The sequence below is a fragment of the Phyllostomus discolor genome, chromosome X (genome assembly GCF_004126475.2).
Source record: "Phyllostomus discolor isolate MPI-MPIP mPhyDis1 chromosome X, mPhyDis1.pri.v3, whole genome shotgun sequence".
Lineage (NCBI taxonomy): Eukaryota > Metazoa > Chordata > Mammalia > Chiroptera > Phyllostomidae > Phyllostomus > Phyllostomus discolor.
The window spans coordinates 46,695,056-46,710,430 of record NC_050198.1 but is presented as its reverse complement, the minus strand read 5'-3'; the positions used below and the strand labels follow the sequence as shown (position 1 = coordinate 46,710,430).

At 42.9% G+C, this 15,375-nt stretch overlaps 1 protein-coding gene across 3 annotated transcripts; it reads left to right on the top strand.

Moving 5' to 3' along the window:
* The first annotated feature begins 6,552 nt into the window (after positions 1–6,552).
* SLITRK2 (SLIT and NTRK like family member 2) lies at positions 6,553–13,945 on the top strand. 3 transcript variants are annotated; one of them, XM_036016524.1, is made up of 3 exons: positions 6,553–6,785; positions 10,468–10,632; positions 11,113–13,945. In XM_036016524.1, exon 3 carries the CDS (start codon positions 11,156–11,158, stop codon positions 13,685–13,687), a length of 2,532 nt encoding a protein of 843 aa, XP_035872417.1. In that variant the 5' UTR covers positions 6,553–6,785; positions 10,468–10,632; positions 11,113–11,155; the 3' UTR covers positions 13,688–13,945. The 3 variants fall into 3 exon arrangements, with proteins under 3 accessions (XP_035872417.1, XP_028379069.1, XP_035872418.1); XM_028523268.2 differs by lacking the exon at positions 10,468–10,632; XM_036016525.1 differs by lacking the exon at positions 6,553–6,785 and having other exon boundaries at positions 10,207–10,632; positions 11,125–13,945.
* The last annotated feature ends 1,430 nt before the right edge of the window (positions 13,946–15,375 follow it).

The following is a 15,375-nucleotide window of genomic DNA, read 5'->3' as shown; positions in this document are numbered from 1 at the left end:
AGTCCTCTTAATGGAAAATAATTTCAATTCCCTGGAAGTCTGCAAAATGCACTTAGAGCAGTCCTTTGTTCAAAAAGTAAAAAGTCTTAGGAAGATGAAATTATGAAGTTGCCTGAAATATTGCAGAAGGTAGTAGAACAAAAAGTTGAAAGGTGAATACATTGTTCACTAAAGTTATTAGTTATTGGTGAAAATTAAAAATGTGTCTTTTTACTTTAAAGCCAAATGAACATTTTGGCCAACCCAATACGTGCCTGGTACCTGGGCAAGTATTAAACAGAGGTGGCATCTGAACCCAGGTTGTTGGTTTCCAAGGATTTGGATTTATTAGAAGACAACCTACTCTGAGCCCTAGCCCAGAACTTTTTCCACTAGGCCTACATGCCTACCAAAGTAACCAAAATAATTGGATTTAAAAAATATCTACACTTTAAGTAGCATGGCAGAACCAAAGCCTGCAATACCTTTAAACCATATTTACTGATCTTAATGGCATGCCCTTTGTGTTTCATTTATTTATTTAGAAATTTGTGCGCCTCTGTCTGAATTTTTCTTTGAAATCATTGGTTCACTGAAATCCCTGAAAACACCTCATATATGTCTTAGAATTTCTGGCTCTGCATGACATTTCTACTTTGTATTATTTTTTTGTTTGTTTTTTGAAACTTTCCAGTTCTGGATAGGTGTGGAAAGATGGAGAAAAAAACATTCTCAGCAAACGATGTACTGTATAGTAATTAGAGAACATTTTCATTATCTTAGAAATGTGTTCACATGTCTTTTAAAAAATTTATCCAGATGAAATACCTTATTTTCTCCTAATATGAGAATAAAACTATAAAGTCACAAGTAAAATTTTATTTTACAATTTTACTTCTTTTTGTCCCCATTAGCATTGCAATCAGGAATTTCTAAGCCCTTTAATGATATGAAGTAATTAATAGAGAACAGCACACAAATATGGAGATGCATTTACAATTATGCCACTTTTTTATGATGGTGTCATTAAATGTATTTTATTTTATTTTATTTTATTTTACTTGATTGTTGTTCAAGTACAGTCTTCTGCCTTTTACTCCCATCCCAGCCCATCCCCCAGCCCTCCCCACTTGCCTCCCATTTCCACATCTCCCTTGCTTTTGTCCATGTGTCCTTTATACTTGTTCCTGCAAACCCTTCCCCTTTTCCCCTGAAATTCCCTCCCCTCTCCCCTCTGGTCACTGTCAGCCTGTTCTCTATTTCAGTGCCTTTGGTTATATTTTGCTTGTTTGTTTGTTTTTGTTGATTAGGTTCTTGTTAAAGGTGAGATCATATGGTATTTGTCTTTCACCACCTGGCTTATTTTGCTTAGCATAATGTTATCCAGTTCCATCCATGCTGTTGCAAAGTGTAAGAGCTCCTTCTTTCTTTCTGCTGCATACAATTCCATTGTGTAAACGTACCATAGTTTTTTGATCCAGTCATTTGCTGATGGGTACTTAAGTTGCTTCCAGCACTTAGCTATTGTAAGTTGTGCTGCTATGAACATTAGGGTGCATAGGTTCTTTTGGATTGGTGTTTCAGGGTTCTTAGGATATAATCTTAGCAGTGGAATTGCTGGGTCAAAAGGAAGATCCATTTTTATTAATTAACCAAAGTAGATTAATATGCATACCTTTGGTATTCAGTTATATGAGGAAAATATTCAGAAACTTTTAGAAAAGTCAGTATAAAGCAGCTTTCACATAAATTGGTATGGTTAAAACTTACAAAGACTTCCAGCTCTGTTCTCTTGAAATTATCTGTGCAACTGTTGCGCGTGGGTCACCGGCCAGCAGTGACCACGGAACGCTGTGGATGGCTCACCAAAAAACACGCGAGAAACAAACACACATGCACAGAGACAGACCAGTTTCTGTGGGGAAGTAGGGACGAGATGGCCACCCCCCCCCCAGTGGGGAGGACCCCCGATTTACTGTCCATACATGCTTTTATTGGGCTCATTTTGCATAATAATTCAGGTAAAGTACAGTACTTATCAAGGGGAAGTAAGGAACTATAGAAAACAAGGAACTCTGATGGTCTATTGAGTGGGGGTCAAAGAGCTGTAAGACTTTGAGGAACAAACTAACTTCCTCCTTGGACCCCTCTCATTCAACCGAGAGCATTCTAAACAAAGAAGGTTTCACAGTAATTTACATGTTCTTTCTTAGGCCTGATCACCCAGGGAATCCGCCCCTTTTCAGCACAGACCTGCACCACCCTGTCATTGTTTCAGGCTTAGCACGGGAACTAAGGCAATAAGGAGATTTTCTCCCAGACGATGAGAACTCAGGCTATGTCAAAGCCGAGGAGCGAGGGTCCGTCACCCTCTTTTGCTGCAGCCCCCAAAGTGATCGTGCCTGCCTTTGGTCGTTCCCCCCATGGGGAATCTTACCCGTCTTTGGCTAACCGACCAAGCTTTTGGGGGTTCAGTTATGAATAAAGCAGCAGAAGCAGCATTCCTGCCAGGGAGACAAGCCCTTGTCTCCTTGCTGGTTTACGGTTCCAAGGGCGTTCCTTTAGCCTTAGCCTAGGCGGGGGTTTCAGCTTCTGATACCAGTCAGGGCGGTTCCCAACATGCAACAACCCTCAAAAAAAGTTTTGTGTTACTCATCATTTTGTTTATGTGTGCATTTAGGACACTCTTCAAAATAGCTACCCACCTACTTGCAAGTTTGATGCTGACAAAAAGAAAAGTCTGCACTTTTTCATTTTATCTACTATGAACATTATCCCTTGTAGAAAGGCAGACTTCTAAATGCTTTTCTGAGGAGTGGTAAACACATTAAGCTAATTCAAATAGATGCACGTAATATTATACATTTTCTTCTGGATCATCATAAAATACCATTTTTAATCATTGATGCTATGTCCCTCATATTATCTCTATACAAGTTATTGCTTTTGTGTATGTTCCCATTAGCTAGGTGCACAGCATCCTTCTCAGTAAACTGTCTTCTTTTTTCAGCATAACTGTCTCATTATTTCTGCCTGTGAATTGACTCTTAGGTCTGTGTTTTGTGGTTGTTTATAGCACCCATTAAGTAACTATGGTAAAAGATGACACAGTCTGAAATGAGGTAAAGACAGAGAGGATACTAAATTAATCATCTGAAGTTAGTAATAATATTATGTGCCCAAGCTGATGCTATAGTCCATAACAAACAGTATTGTGAGTTGTCCGGCACTAGTAAGAGTATTAGTAAATCAGGGCAATGTTTCTGAATATGTAACTGCAGATAGCCTGCACACATGCATGTGTGAGAACTTTGTTATTCTGAAATTGCTTATCTGACTGGCAGGGGAATCTCAAAACATTTTTCTCAGTGATGAAGTAAAATCAACAGCAACGATCCTTAAAAACTAAGAGATATGATTATAAGATGTTGTTCTTTGGAGTAATGCTTAAGTAAGCTGTGTATATTCATAATATAAGATCATCAGTAATTTTTCTTTACAAAGGTCTAACATGGTCTGCTAATGAAACCATTATGAAAATAAAGCCAAGAAGTAAGAAGCAGAAAAGATTTCCCAGGCTAAGAAAAAGAATGGGGTGGAAGGCAATGCTATCTGAACCTGGTTTAAATGTATAGGAAATAAACCATGGAAACAGACAAATCCAAACAATACTTGGTTAACAAGAAAACTAAATTTTGCTGTAATATTGCACCTCTCTTCTTGCCTCCCCTTCTATTCTCCACCATCAAGCTTAAGGACATTCTGAGAAATTAGGACTCCTATTGATTCTAGAGGAGATATGATAAGGACATGGGTGGCAACAGCTTTAAGGTCACTGCCTTCCAGGGTTGAGGGGGAAATGTCTTGGTACCATGATATCAACTTTTTTCCCTGGCTTAGATAAACTGCAGCTTCATCTGGAATGCCCTCTAGAAGGGTAGAAAAAGGCCCTAGGAAACAAAAATCTTGAAGGGAACTGCAATGCTCTTGGTGAAAATCTCACCTGCTTCTTTTTTTATTGTTTGTCAATTACAGTTGTCCCAATTTTTCCCCTGTTGCTCTCCCCTGACCCACTCATACCCCAACAGTCAATCCCCTATCTGTCATCCATGTCCATGGGTCCTTTATACATGTTCCTTGACTAAACACTTCTCCTTCTTTTCCCATGATCCCCTTGCCCCTCCCCTCTGGTCATTGTCAGTTTGTTCCTTATTCCCATTTCTCAGTTTCTATTTTGTTTGTTTTATTCATTAGGTTCCACATATAGGTGAGATCATATGGTATTTGTCTTTTGTTTCCAGGGTTATTTCACTTAGCATAATGCTCTCCAGCTCCATACATGCTGTTGTGAAGGGTAGGAGCTCCTTCTTTCTTTCTGCTCTGTGGTATTCCATTGTGTAACTGTACCACTGTTTTTGATCCATTCATTTACTGATGGACACTTAGACTGTTTCCAGCTTTTGTCTATTGTAAATTGTGCTGCTATGAACATGGGTGTGCATGGGTTCTTCCGAATTGGTATTTTTGGGATTCTTAGGGTATAATCTCAGCAGTGGGATCACTGGACAAAAGGGCAGTTCTATTTTTAGATTTTTTGAGGGAATTCCGTATCATTTTCCACCAGTGTGCATTTCAACCAACAGTGTACTAGGGCCCCCTTTTCTCCACATTCTCATCCTCACCAGCAGTGGTTGTTGACTTGCTAATGATGGTCAGTCTGACCAGTGTGAAATTTTGTATGTCATTGTGGTTTTAATTTGCATCTCTCTGATGGATAGTGATACTGAGCATCCTTTCATATGTTCATGGGCCCTCTGTATTTCCTTGGAAAAGTGTCTGTTTATGTATTTTGCCCGTTTTTTAATTGGGTTGTTTGTCTTCCTGGAGTGGAATCATGTGAGTTCATTATATATTTTGGAGATTAAACCCTTGTCTTAGGTATAGGCTTTCCTATACAGTTGGTTCCCTTTCCATTTTGCTGATGTGTTTTTTAGCCATGCATAAACAATTTAATTTGATATTGTCCCACTTGTTTATTCTTTCCTTTATATCTCTTGCCCTAGGAAATATATCAGTGAAAATATTGCTGAGTAGGTTACCTGCTTATTGAGCTACAATGATTCTTTCACTGAGAACCTTCCTTTAATTGAGTCACAACCAACTGGTCTACTCTAAGAGAAAAAGGAAAGGGAGGATGACCAATAGCATGCTCTAGTAGAACAAGGCAACTTTGTGAGGAATAAAAAGAATCAAACTGCCCCTGGCTGGTGTAGGTCAGTGGATTGAGTGCGGGCTGCGAACCAAAGTGTCGCAGGTTCAATTCCCAGTCAGGGCACATGCCTGGGTTGCAGGCCATAACCCCCAGCAACCGCACATTGATCTTTCTCTCTCTCTCTCTCCCTCTCTCTCTCTCTCTCTCTCTCTCTCTCTCTCTCTCTCTCTCTCTCTCTCTCTCTCTCCCTCCCTCCCTCCCTCCCTCCTTCCCTCCCTTCCCTTTCTAAAACTAAATAAATAAAATCTTAAAAAAAAAAGAATCAAACCATATCAAATGCATTTCCCACATCTATTTATGTGACCATATGATTTTTGTCTTTCCTTCTGTTTATGTGATGTATTACGCTTACCAATTTGTGAATATTGTACCATCCTTGCATCCCTGGGATGAGTCCCACTTGATCATGATGTATGATCTTTTTAATGTATTTCTGGTTGTGGTTTGCCAATATTCCCTGGAGGATTTGAGCGTTTATCTTCATTAGTGGCCTGTAGTTTTCTTTCTTTGTTGTGTCTTTATCTGGTTTTGAGATTAGGATGATGCTGGCCTCATAAAAAGAGTTTGAAATTTTTCCTTCTTCTTGGATTTCTTTAAGAATAGTTTGAGAACAGTAGGATTTATCTATTCCTTAAATGTTGAGGAAGCCGGAAACTTGTGGCTGGAAAATGGAGAGAACTGTACTTGAATAATAATAACAACAACAACGAGGACAACAACAAAAGTTCAAATCCTTTTGTAAAGTTAGTTAAAATTTTGTTTTTAAATAAAATGTTAAAATTAAAAAAATCGTCTTGTTTTTGTTAACACTTTGGCAGAAGTTTAGCTTACCCTCACATTCTATGGAAATTCCTTGTTTACCACCTTCCTATGAGGTCCTTAAATGTCTGCCTGCGAACTGCAATGATTGGGCACTTAACTAGTTGGGGAGGCAGCCATCCCAGGAAGACATACATCTGGGAGCACTGACTGGTCTTGCACTTGCCCTTAACTCCACACATTGTTTTTAATTCCCCTTGGCTTTATTACCAACCAAGTGCCATCCTTATTTCCCTTAACTGAATCTGAGCTTCAGCCTATGGTAGAAGCTGCTAGGGGCCTAGAGGAGTGAACAACATTTCGTGGCGCTTGTCCAGAAAAGGAGCAGCAGCTCCTCAGTGGGCTGGTACAGGCTCCTCCGGTTGCACAGCGGGGACACTCGATCTGCCAGCTGAATGTTAAGTACTGGCAAGGGGCCACTTTCCGTCTGTCCATCCATCCCTCCACCCCTCCCTCTCCTTCCTGCTCCCTCCGGTTCTGCTTCACTCCTCCCCCTCCAATCCCTCACTCCTTCCTGCTAGAAACGCAGCCAGAGGCCAGCCGCTCCAGTGGGAATCTGCCTGTTGGGGCCACCGCCCGGCTCACAGTGGTGTACTCCATCTCGGCCTGCGCCGGCTGCAAGCTGTATCGGCTCCCTCGTCTTCCCTGGTCGCCTTCCCAGGTCCTGGATGCTGTGGGCGCCTCCTGGGGAAGCTCCGAGGGGCACTCTCATTGGGTAAGTTCTGAGCCCTTGGAAACCCGGTGGCGCTGGCGCCTAGGCTGGCAAGCCATCTCCCCTCCATACCCTGCCCCCTTCGCAACGGACTCCCCACAGGGAGAGACGGGAGTGGGAGGATTGAGAGCCAGCCGCCAAGGATATCGCACTGGGGCCAAGCTTGCCTCCCATCACCACTGGGGCTGTTTGGCTTCAGGACGTCCACATGGGCATAGTCTGTTCAGGCCATCGCACAGCTTCACAATCACTGTCCCTGCGGTCGGCCTACACACCCGGGAGGCTGTAAAAGCGTGGGAAGTGCGGGTAGCGCTCACGGCTGTGGGCCCTGTGTGCAGCATCGGGCATCTAGCAGCCCTGGGGAATGAAGGTAGGACTGCGCTAGCGGTCAGGTCCCCAAGTCGGGTGACGAGCTATTCGCCTACCTCTTGGGTGGTCTTGGAAGAGTCTTAGGGGAATGGCATTTGCCCCGGATTGGGGCTGGGGGTGGGGGGGCAGCGGGATGCGGAGAAGGCAGCCTAGGGTGGAGCTCGTGCCCACACACACACACACACACACTCCACTGCAGGTTTCGGGACTCCTATTAACCCCCTCCTGGCATGCCTGGCGGCAGCAGGGACACAACTTGCCCACCCCCTGGGAAAGCTTGGGCGACCAGTGCCAGACTTTACTCGGTTAGATGCAAGTGAGGCCACCGAGTCCAGTTTTTTTTTTTTTTTTTTTTTTTTTTTTTTTTGCCTCCCTGCCCCGGTGAGGAGAAGGGTTGTTTCCATTATTTTAGCCTTCCCGTTTTCCTCTCAAGGGCTCCCAGTTCACCTTCCCAACGCCTTAAAATTCATTCTCCCTAGCTGGGCACTGCGGCCATTCTTCCCCCAAACACGAGGCCAAATGAAAGTGTTTTATCTAGATTGAGGCTGATTTGGTCCCAAGAAGCATGTTTGGGAGAGCCCCTGGGGAAGCTCCGGAAAGTGCAGTAGAGAGAGGGGTGGTGAGAGTGTCCATGGTAGAAAGATGTGCCCCACCACCTCAGGTCCCCCTTGTCGTTCCTTGCGACTAGTTTACCGCTGCATTTTATTTACTGTAATCGTCAAGGATTTCAAGTGACCCATTTCCCCCAATCTAATACAACCCCATTCTCTGAAACTCTCAAGAAAGGACTGTTTTCAAGTAGTATTGGAAGTGTTATTACTGTCTTGAAGGATATTACTATATTTGAAAGCTAAAACTGATATTTGATATTTCACTTTCAAATACAACTTTTGAAAAATAATACATTTAGGTAAAACACCACCAACATTATTTAAGTTTAAGTAATTCTTTGCTGATTCACCCTAAGCAGAAGTGAGCTTAGCTTTTTGTAAAGCTGCTGGCCTGGAACTCAGAATTCCTGGGTTGCTTTTAATTTTATATTATTGAACTTATTCAAGTCAGCACTTCCCCTGATTGAGGAATGTCCTCATCTATAAAATAAATCTGATTTCAGAGGTTTTGTCCAGTTTTCATGTTGGCTTCTACTTAAATGAAATATAAACCTAATTAATACATGTTTGTTAACTAAACGACAGAGTGAACACATCTTTCTAGGAAATATATATTTGCAAATATTTAGAAGCAAATGTCCCTTGTTTATGAAAGGAAGCTTAATTATGGTTGCACTGCATCATTTTACTTGCATCTAATGATGCAATTCCAATAGAGTGGGGGCTAACCCCCACAGGACAGCTCATCTCAATGTCATCCTTTGACATAGAGGACAATTTGAGGCCCCAGAAGGAAAGAATCTTGACCAACACCAAGCAACTATTACACAACGGGAGGAGTCTCCTGATGTCTAGTTCAAGGTTCTTCCCATAGGAAAAAGAGGAGGAAAGCCTGAGAAAAAGTTGGGAGGAGGCTGTCAGAGCTACAGGTTGCCTTAATGGCTAAGTTTATAAACTGCCCCCAGCCCTTCTTGGGGAGGAAGGGCAAACAGTCTTGGAATCTGAGCTTAGTAAAAAAAGATGAGGGAATGAATGGCAGCTTCCCCTTCTCGGATGTTCTTTTTGCTTGTGGGATTGTCTCTATTTGGAATTTGGCCCAACAATGGAACCCTGGATTGACTCCATCAGCACCTGGCTGGCACTGAAGACAGGGCAAAGAAGCTGATGTGTTTTGTGGGATAAGCATGTGTTGTGGTCAATTCCTTTTCCCACTCTTCTTTCATTCCCTCCTGTTCCTAACTTATTTCCCGCCCCCCATCCCCCCCAGAGACAGCCCATGGCACTTCTGGGCAACAACAGACATTCTAATCCTGCAAATGGACTCCACACTGAGAGACTCCTGGGCCCAGGAGACCTTAAGATAACAAAGAAGTAATGATACATTGAAGGCAAAACCCAACACCTGGTTATTAATAATTCTGTGGAAAGGTTATATGAATTCAATTGAATGTCAGAGCTGGAAGGGCCCCAGTAATATACCCCATTTGTCAGTGGGAACAGGACGATGCAGAAATAAGTGATAAACTTGGCAATAGAGGTAGATCAGAACCCAGGTCTACTGGGTCTCAGGCTAGACTCCACCCATCTCTCCTCTCTTTCTTAGGAGCCAGGCTTCCTGCATTGCTGTCCTCTGTTGTCCCAGCTTCTTGGCCCCTGCCTGAAGCCTGGAGTACTTAGGCACCTGTCTGTGGGCTCCCACTCCAGCTAAGGCTCAGCCTAGCAGTGCCTTTGTGACACAGTCTTCTCCTTCCTTCAGACAAAAAGCACACATTTAAACCTCATTGTCTGACTAGTGTAAGCCTCAGAAGGAGAAGGGTTTTGTTGTTTATCTCAGTCCATAAGCTAATGTGGAGCTGGCTTTCTGAATCCAGGCAAAAATCTGACCATTCACCATCCCAAAAGTAATTCTCTAAACACTGAAACAAAGCTCTCTATGTAAATTATACATCCCCCAGAAGAACTCCTCCTCCTCCTACACAGACACACTGCTCCACTGCACACACGCCACCCTAACACCAAGAGCATTTGAGCTAGGAGAATGGTAGTTGGGCTCTAGTCCTGTAGCAAAAGAGAAATCTACACACACACACACACACACACACACGCACACAGAGAGAGAGAGAGAGAGAGAGAGAGAGAGAGAAAGAGAGAAAGAGAGAGAGAACAAGCGCTGGACCCCTGCTTAGGAATCTGGAGTGAGAAGCTCCTGGAATGGATGGCCAGGAGGCACAGGTGGAAGAAACTAGTAGGAGGGTGCCAGCCCCTTAGCGGGGTCTGTCTTGGAGAACCTCTCTCCAGGAACCTTGCTTAGTGCTCACCACCCTGCAGTAGCGTTGGAGGTGAAATAATTCAGGATCAACTGACAGGGCCGGGATTTGAGCTTTGAAAAGCTACTCACAAGAAAGGGAAAGACCTGCCTCTCCTTCCCCCAGAGTTCGTCCTCTTTCCTCTGCCTGCCCCCTCCACCCGTGACATCACCCTCGCCTTGTCCAGAGGAGACTTCAAAGTCTCTCAGATTTAAACTGCTAAGCTCACTGCTGCCGCTGCCACTGGATTGGAAGTGTGTCCCAAGGCTCGGCCATCACCACCACCTGCAGACCCAGCTAGATTGGCTCTGGGACCTCCCTGTTAATTGAACCCCTGGGTCCATGTGCGCTCAGCTTCCTCCAGCTTCAACCCTCTTCTTCTCTCCTATTGCCTGCCAGATTTGTTATTTCTGCACATTCTCCAGCCAAATTAAATCAACCAACAGAAAACAGGGCACCCCCCACCCAAGAAGCGGCATCTTTTACCTAGCTCTCCCTCTTTTTCTGAAGATGTTAAACTACTGGCAGACTACAGACAAGAGGGGTCCCATCTTCTCCTGATGTGTGAGTACGCACCCCCCCACGCTACGCTAACTTTGCTTTTCCATCTTCTCTCTCTTCCCGCCACCAGTCTCCTGATTTTCCAACCCCCTTTCTGCGCAGTTAACAAAAATTAAAAACTAAAGCTTAGTAGGCTTTTAGCTGCGAGCCCAGGGCAGTCAATCAGCCTGAGATCTCTTCAAGATACCCCAGGGGAGGAGGACATGGACTGGATTTAGTAGGACAATTTGGTTACTAATGAATCTGTGGCTGGCTGCTACCCACCTCGAAATGTGGTGCAAGCATGGGTGTTCGAGGACACGTGTGTGGGTGGGCTGGGGGTGGCAGGGAGGACAATGATAGAAGAAACTACTTTTAAAAATGCAGTGATTTCTGGCATTATCCCTCTGTCCCACTCTACCCCCTTGCTTTGCCATTTTAATCGGACCTCCTTGTTTCCTTCTCCCCACACCCTGCTCTATCTTGCTCCACCCCCTCCCCAAGGTTTGCCCTTAGGTACCTGAGCTGACACCAACGGTGCCTAAAGATGCTGAGCAGCGTTTGGTTCATCAGTGTGTTAACCATGGCCGGGTTCTTACAGACAGAGAGTCGCAAGACTGCCAAAGACATTTGCAAGATCCGCTGCCTGTGCGAAGAGAAGGAAAATGTACTGAATATTAATTGCGAAAACAAAGGATTTACAACTGTCAGCCTGCTCCAACCACCCCAGTATCGAATCTACCAGCTTTTCCTCAATGGAAACCTTTTGACCAGACTGTATCCCAATGAGTTTGTCAATTACTCCAATGCAGTGACTCTCCACCTAGGTAACAATGGGTTGCTGGAGATCCGAACCGGGGCATTTAGTGGCCTAAAAATGCTCAAGAGACTGCATCTTAACAACAACAAGCTCGAGGTGCTGAGGGAGGACACCTTTGTGGGCTTGGAAAGCCTGGAGTACCTCCAGGCTGACTACAATTATATCAGTGCAATCGAGGCAGGGACATTCAGCAAACTGAATAAACTCAAAGTACTCATCCTGAATGACAACCTTCTTCTGTCTCTGCCCAGCAATGTGTTTCGGTTTGTCCTGCTGACCCACTTAGATCTGAGAGGAAATAGGCTGAAAGTAATGCCTTTTGCTGGTGTCCTTGAACATATTGGAGGGATCATGGAGATTCAGCTGGAGGAAAACCCATGGAACTGCACTTGTGACTTACTTCCTCTCAAGGCTTGGCTGGACACCATAACTGTTTTTGTGGGTGAGATTGTTTGCGAAACTCCCTTTAGATTGCATGGGAAAGATGTGACTCAACTGGCCAGGCAAGACCTCTGTCCCAGAAAAAGTACTGGTGACTCCAGTCAGAGGGGCAGCCATGTTGACACACACATCCAAAGGCTGTTGCCTACAGTGAATCCTGCTCTCAACCCAACCAGGGCTCCAAAAGCCAGCCGACCACCCAAAATGAGAAATCGTCCAACTCCCCGGGTCACTGTGTCTAAGGACAGGCAGAGCTTTGGCCCGATCATGGTGTACCAGACCAAGTCCCCTGTGCCCTTAACCTGCCCCAGTAGCTGTGTGTGCACCTCTCAGAGCTCAGACAATGGTCTAAATGTAAACTGCCAAGAAAGGAAGTTCACTAATATATCTGACCTGCAGCCCAAACCTACTAGTCCAAAAAAACTTTACCTGACAGGGAACTATCTTCAAACTGTCTATAAGAAAGACCTCTTAGATTATAGTTCTTTGGATTTGTTACATTTAGGAAACAACAGGATTGCAGTCATTCAGGAAGGTGCCTTCAGAAATCTGACCAGTTTACGCAGACTTTATCTGAATGGCAATTACCTTGAAGTTCTGTACCCTTCCATGTTTGATGGACTGCACAGCTTGCAGTATCTCTATTTAGAGTATAATGTTATTAAGGAAATCAAACCACTGACCTTCGATGCTTTGATTAACTTACAGCTACTGTTTTTGAATAACAATCTTCTTAGGTCCTTACCTGATAACATATTTGGGGGCACAGCTCTCACCAGGCTGAATCTGAGAAACAACCATTTTTCTCACCTGCCTGTGAAAGGTGTTCTGGATCAACTCCCAGCTTTTATCCAGATAGATCTGCAAGAGAACCCGTGGGACTGCACCTGTGACATCATGGGGCTAAAGGACTGGACAGAACATGCCAATTCCCCTGTCATCATCAATGAGGTGACCTGTGAGTCTCCAGCTAAGCATGCAGGGGAGATCCTGAAGTTTCTGGGGAGGGAGGCTATCTGCCCAAACAGTCTGAACTTGTCAGATGGAACGATTCTATCAATCAATCACAACACAAACACACCTCGGTTGCTTAGTGTATCTCCCAGTTCCTATCCTGAATTACACACTGAGGTTCCACTTTCCATCTTAATTTTAGGATTGCTTGTTGTCTTTATTTTATCTGTCTGTTTTGGGGCTGGTTTATTTGTCTTTGTACTGAAACGCCGAAAGGGGGTGCCAAGTGTTCCGAGGACTGCCAACAACTTAGATTTAAGCTCCTTTCAGTTACAGTATGGGTCTTACAACAGTGAGACTCAAGATAAAACAGATGGCCATGTCTATAACTACATCCCACCACCTGTGGGGCAGATGTGCCAAAACCCCATCTACATGCAGAAGGAAGGAGACCCAGTAGCCTATTACAGAAACTTGCAGGAATTCAGCTACAGCAACCTGGAGGAGAAAAAAGACGAGGAGCCAGCTTATACTATAAGTGCCAATGAGTTGCTAGAAAAACAGGCCGCAACCAGGGAGCCGGAGTTGCTGTATCAGAATATTGTTGAGCGAGTTAAGGACCTCCCCAGTGCAGGACTAGTCCACTATAACTTTTGTACCTTACCTAAAAAGCAGTTTGCCCCATCATATGAATCTCGACGCCAAAACCAAGACAGAATCGATAAAACCGTTTTATATGGAACTCCCAGGAAATGCTTTGTGGGGCAGTCAAAACCTGACCACCCTTTACTGCAAGCTAAGCCTCAATCAGAACCAGACTACCTCGAAGTTCTGGAAAAACAAACTGCAATCAGTCATCTGTGAAGGGAAATGTTTACAATCCTATGGCATCAAAGGATGCTGCTCCAAACTGTTAGAAACATTCTGTATGTTTTCCAGTTTGTGGTCTCCCTTTCCCAGCATCAGTGGGAGACTTGGAAAATGTTTGGTGATAGGATGAAGCAATTATACTGTTTTTTCAAGCTTTCCTTTAAGTTATTTTTCTCCTGCCCACCCCCCACCCCCATTTTTTTCATTCTCTCCTTAGGAATCATCACTGAACGTATATGTTTCTACAATGAAGTTTTTCATATATTTTGTTTATGGTTTTGTTTCTTTTTTCCTTTTCCAGTGGGGAGTGGGAAGAGGAGACTATAGTGAATGACGCAAGAGTAAGCAAACTTTTCAAATAAAAATGATTATTTAGTATATTTTATAGAAGATCTCCAAAGATCTTTTGAGACTATAAATTCTTTGGTAAATAATGATATATGGTATTTTGATCTTCAGTTACCAACTATAGCCACGAGTCATCGATTCTTTATGTTAAAGTGCCTTTGCACTTTAAGTATGTTACTTAAATGTTGCTTTTAGCTTCAATAAATTGAACATATTTTAATGTGTTGTATTTTTGAAATTGAAACACTGTAAAATAGAAATGTCAGCTATATTAAGTCAATGTACAATTTGCTTGAACTATAGATACCAACCTGTCATCAAATGATTCTAGTTATAAGACTTTATAGATTTAACTGTAAAATATTTCCTTTCCACTGAATTTGTTCTAAGTGATTTTATTTCAGTCAACTAAGGGGACTTAACAGTGGACTAGAGGTAATAATCCTTCTGAGTCTGGATTAGTAATTCATTAATAAAATATATTTAACCCAATATCAGAGTGAATTGAACAATTAATGACCTTCATAAGTCATTATTTTATACTAACATGGTCAGTGTTCTAGATTATTTTCCCAATGTAAGAGTACATTACACAACTTGTAATATATTTTCTGCATTAAATTAGATATTTTTGTATATTTAAATGACAGAGTCTGTATTTGTAATGTTTTAATTGAAATTAATATTTTTTTTCTGCTTATTGAACGTTTTCTATAAACATGCACCAGTAGAGGCCGCCACACACCTCGTTTAATAAAGGCAAATCAGCCATTAAATACCTTGAAGGGAGACTTCACAGGTGAGATTAAAATTTACAAGTAAATTCTCTGCAAACTCAAGACAGCAGAGATAAACGTATACATTGATTTCTTTTAAGATTAAAAGGTAGAATCAAACGTGTTCTAAATTTTCACTAAATGTTTAGAGAAATGGAGCCCTGGCTGGCGTAGCTCAGTGGATTGAGCGTGGGCTGCGAACCAAAGTGTCGCAGGTTCGATTCCCAGTCAGGGTACATGCCTGGGTTGCAGGCCATGACCTCCAGCAACCGCACATTGGTGTTTCTCTCTCTCTTTCTCCCTCCCTTCCCTCTCTAAAAATAAATAAATAAATAAAATCTTTAAAAAAAGACTAAAGTGAAGAGTGTCTAAAAATTTTTAAAAAAATGTTTAGAGAAATGGTGCTTTCCCTAAAGGACCATTTTCCTCTTGAGTTCATTGCTATCAATGGGTGCTATCAAATCATGTGCTATTTATACCTCCAAATTGATTAATATAATAAGTGCCTAATCTAAGAAAGAAAGCATCCTCTTTCTTTTGCCTTATTTAGACATGCGT

What these genes read in the sequence shown, in the direction of transcription:
- SLITRK2 (XM_028523268.2), top strand. Translation starts at nt 11,156, where the DNA reads ATGCTGAGCAGCGTTTGGTTCATCAGTGTGTTAACCATGGCCGGGTTC.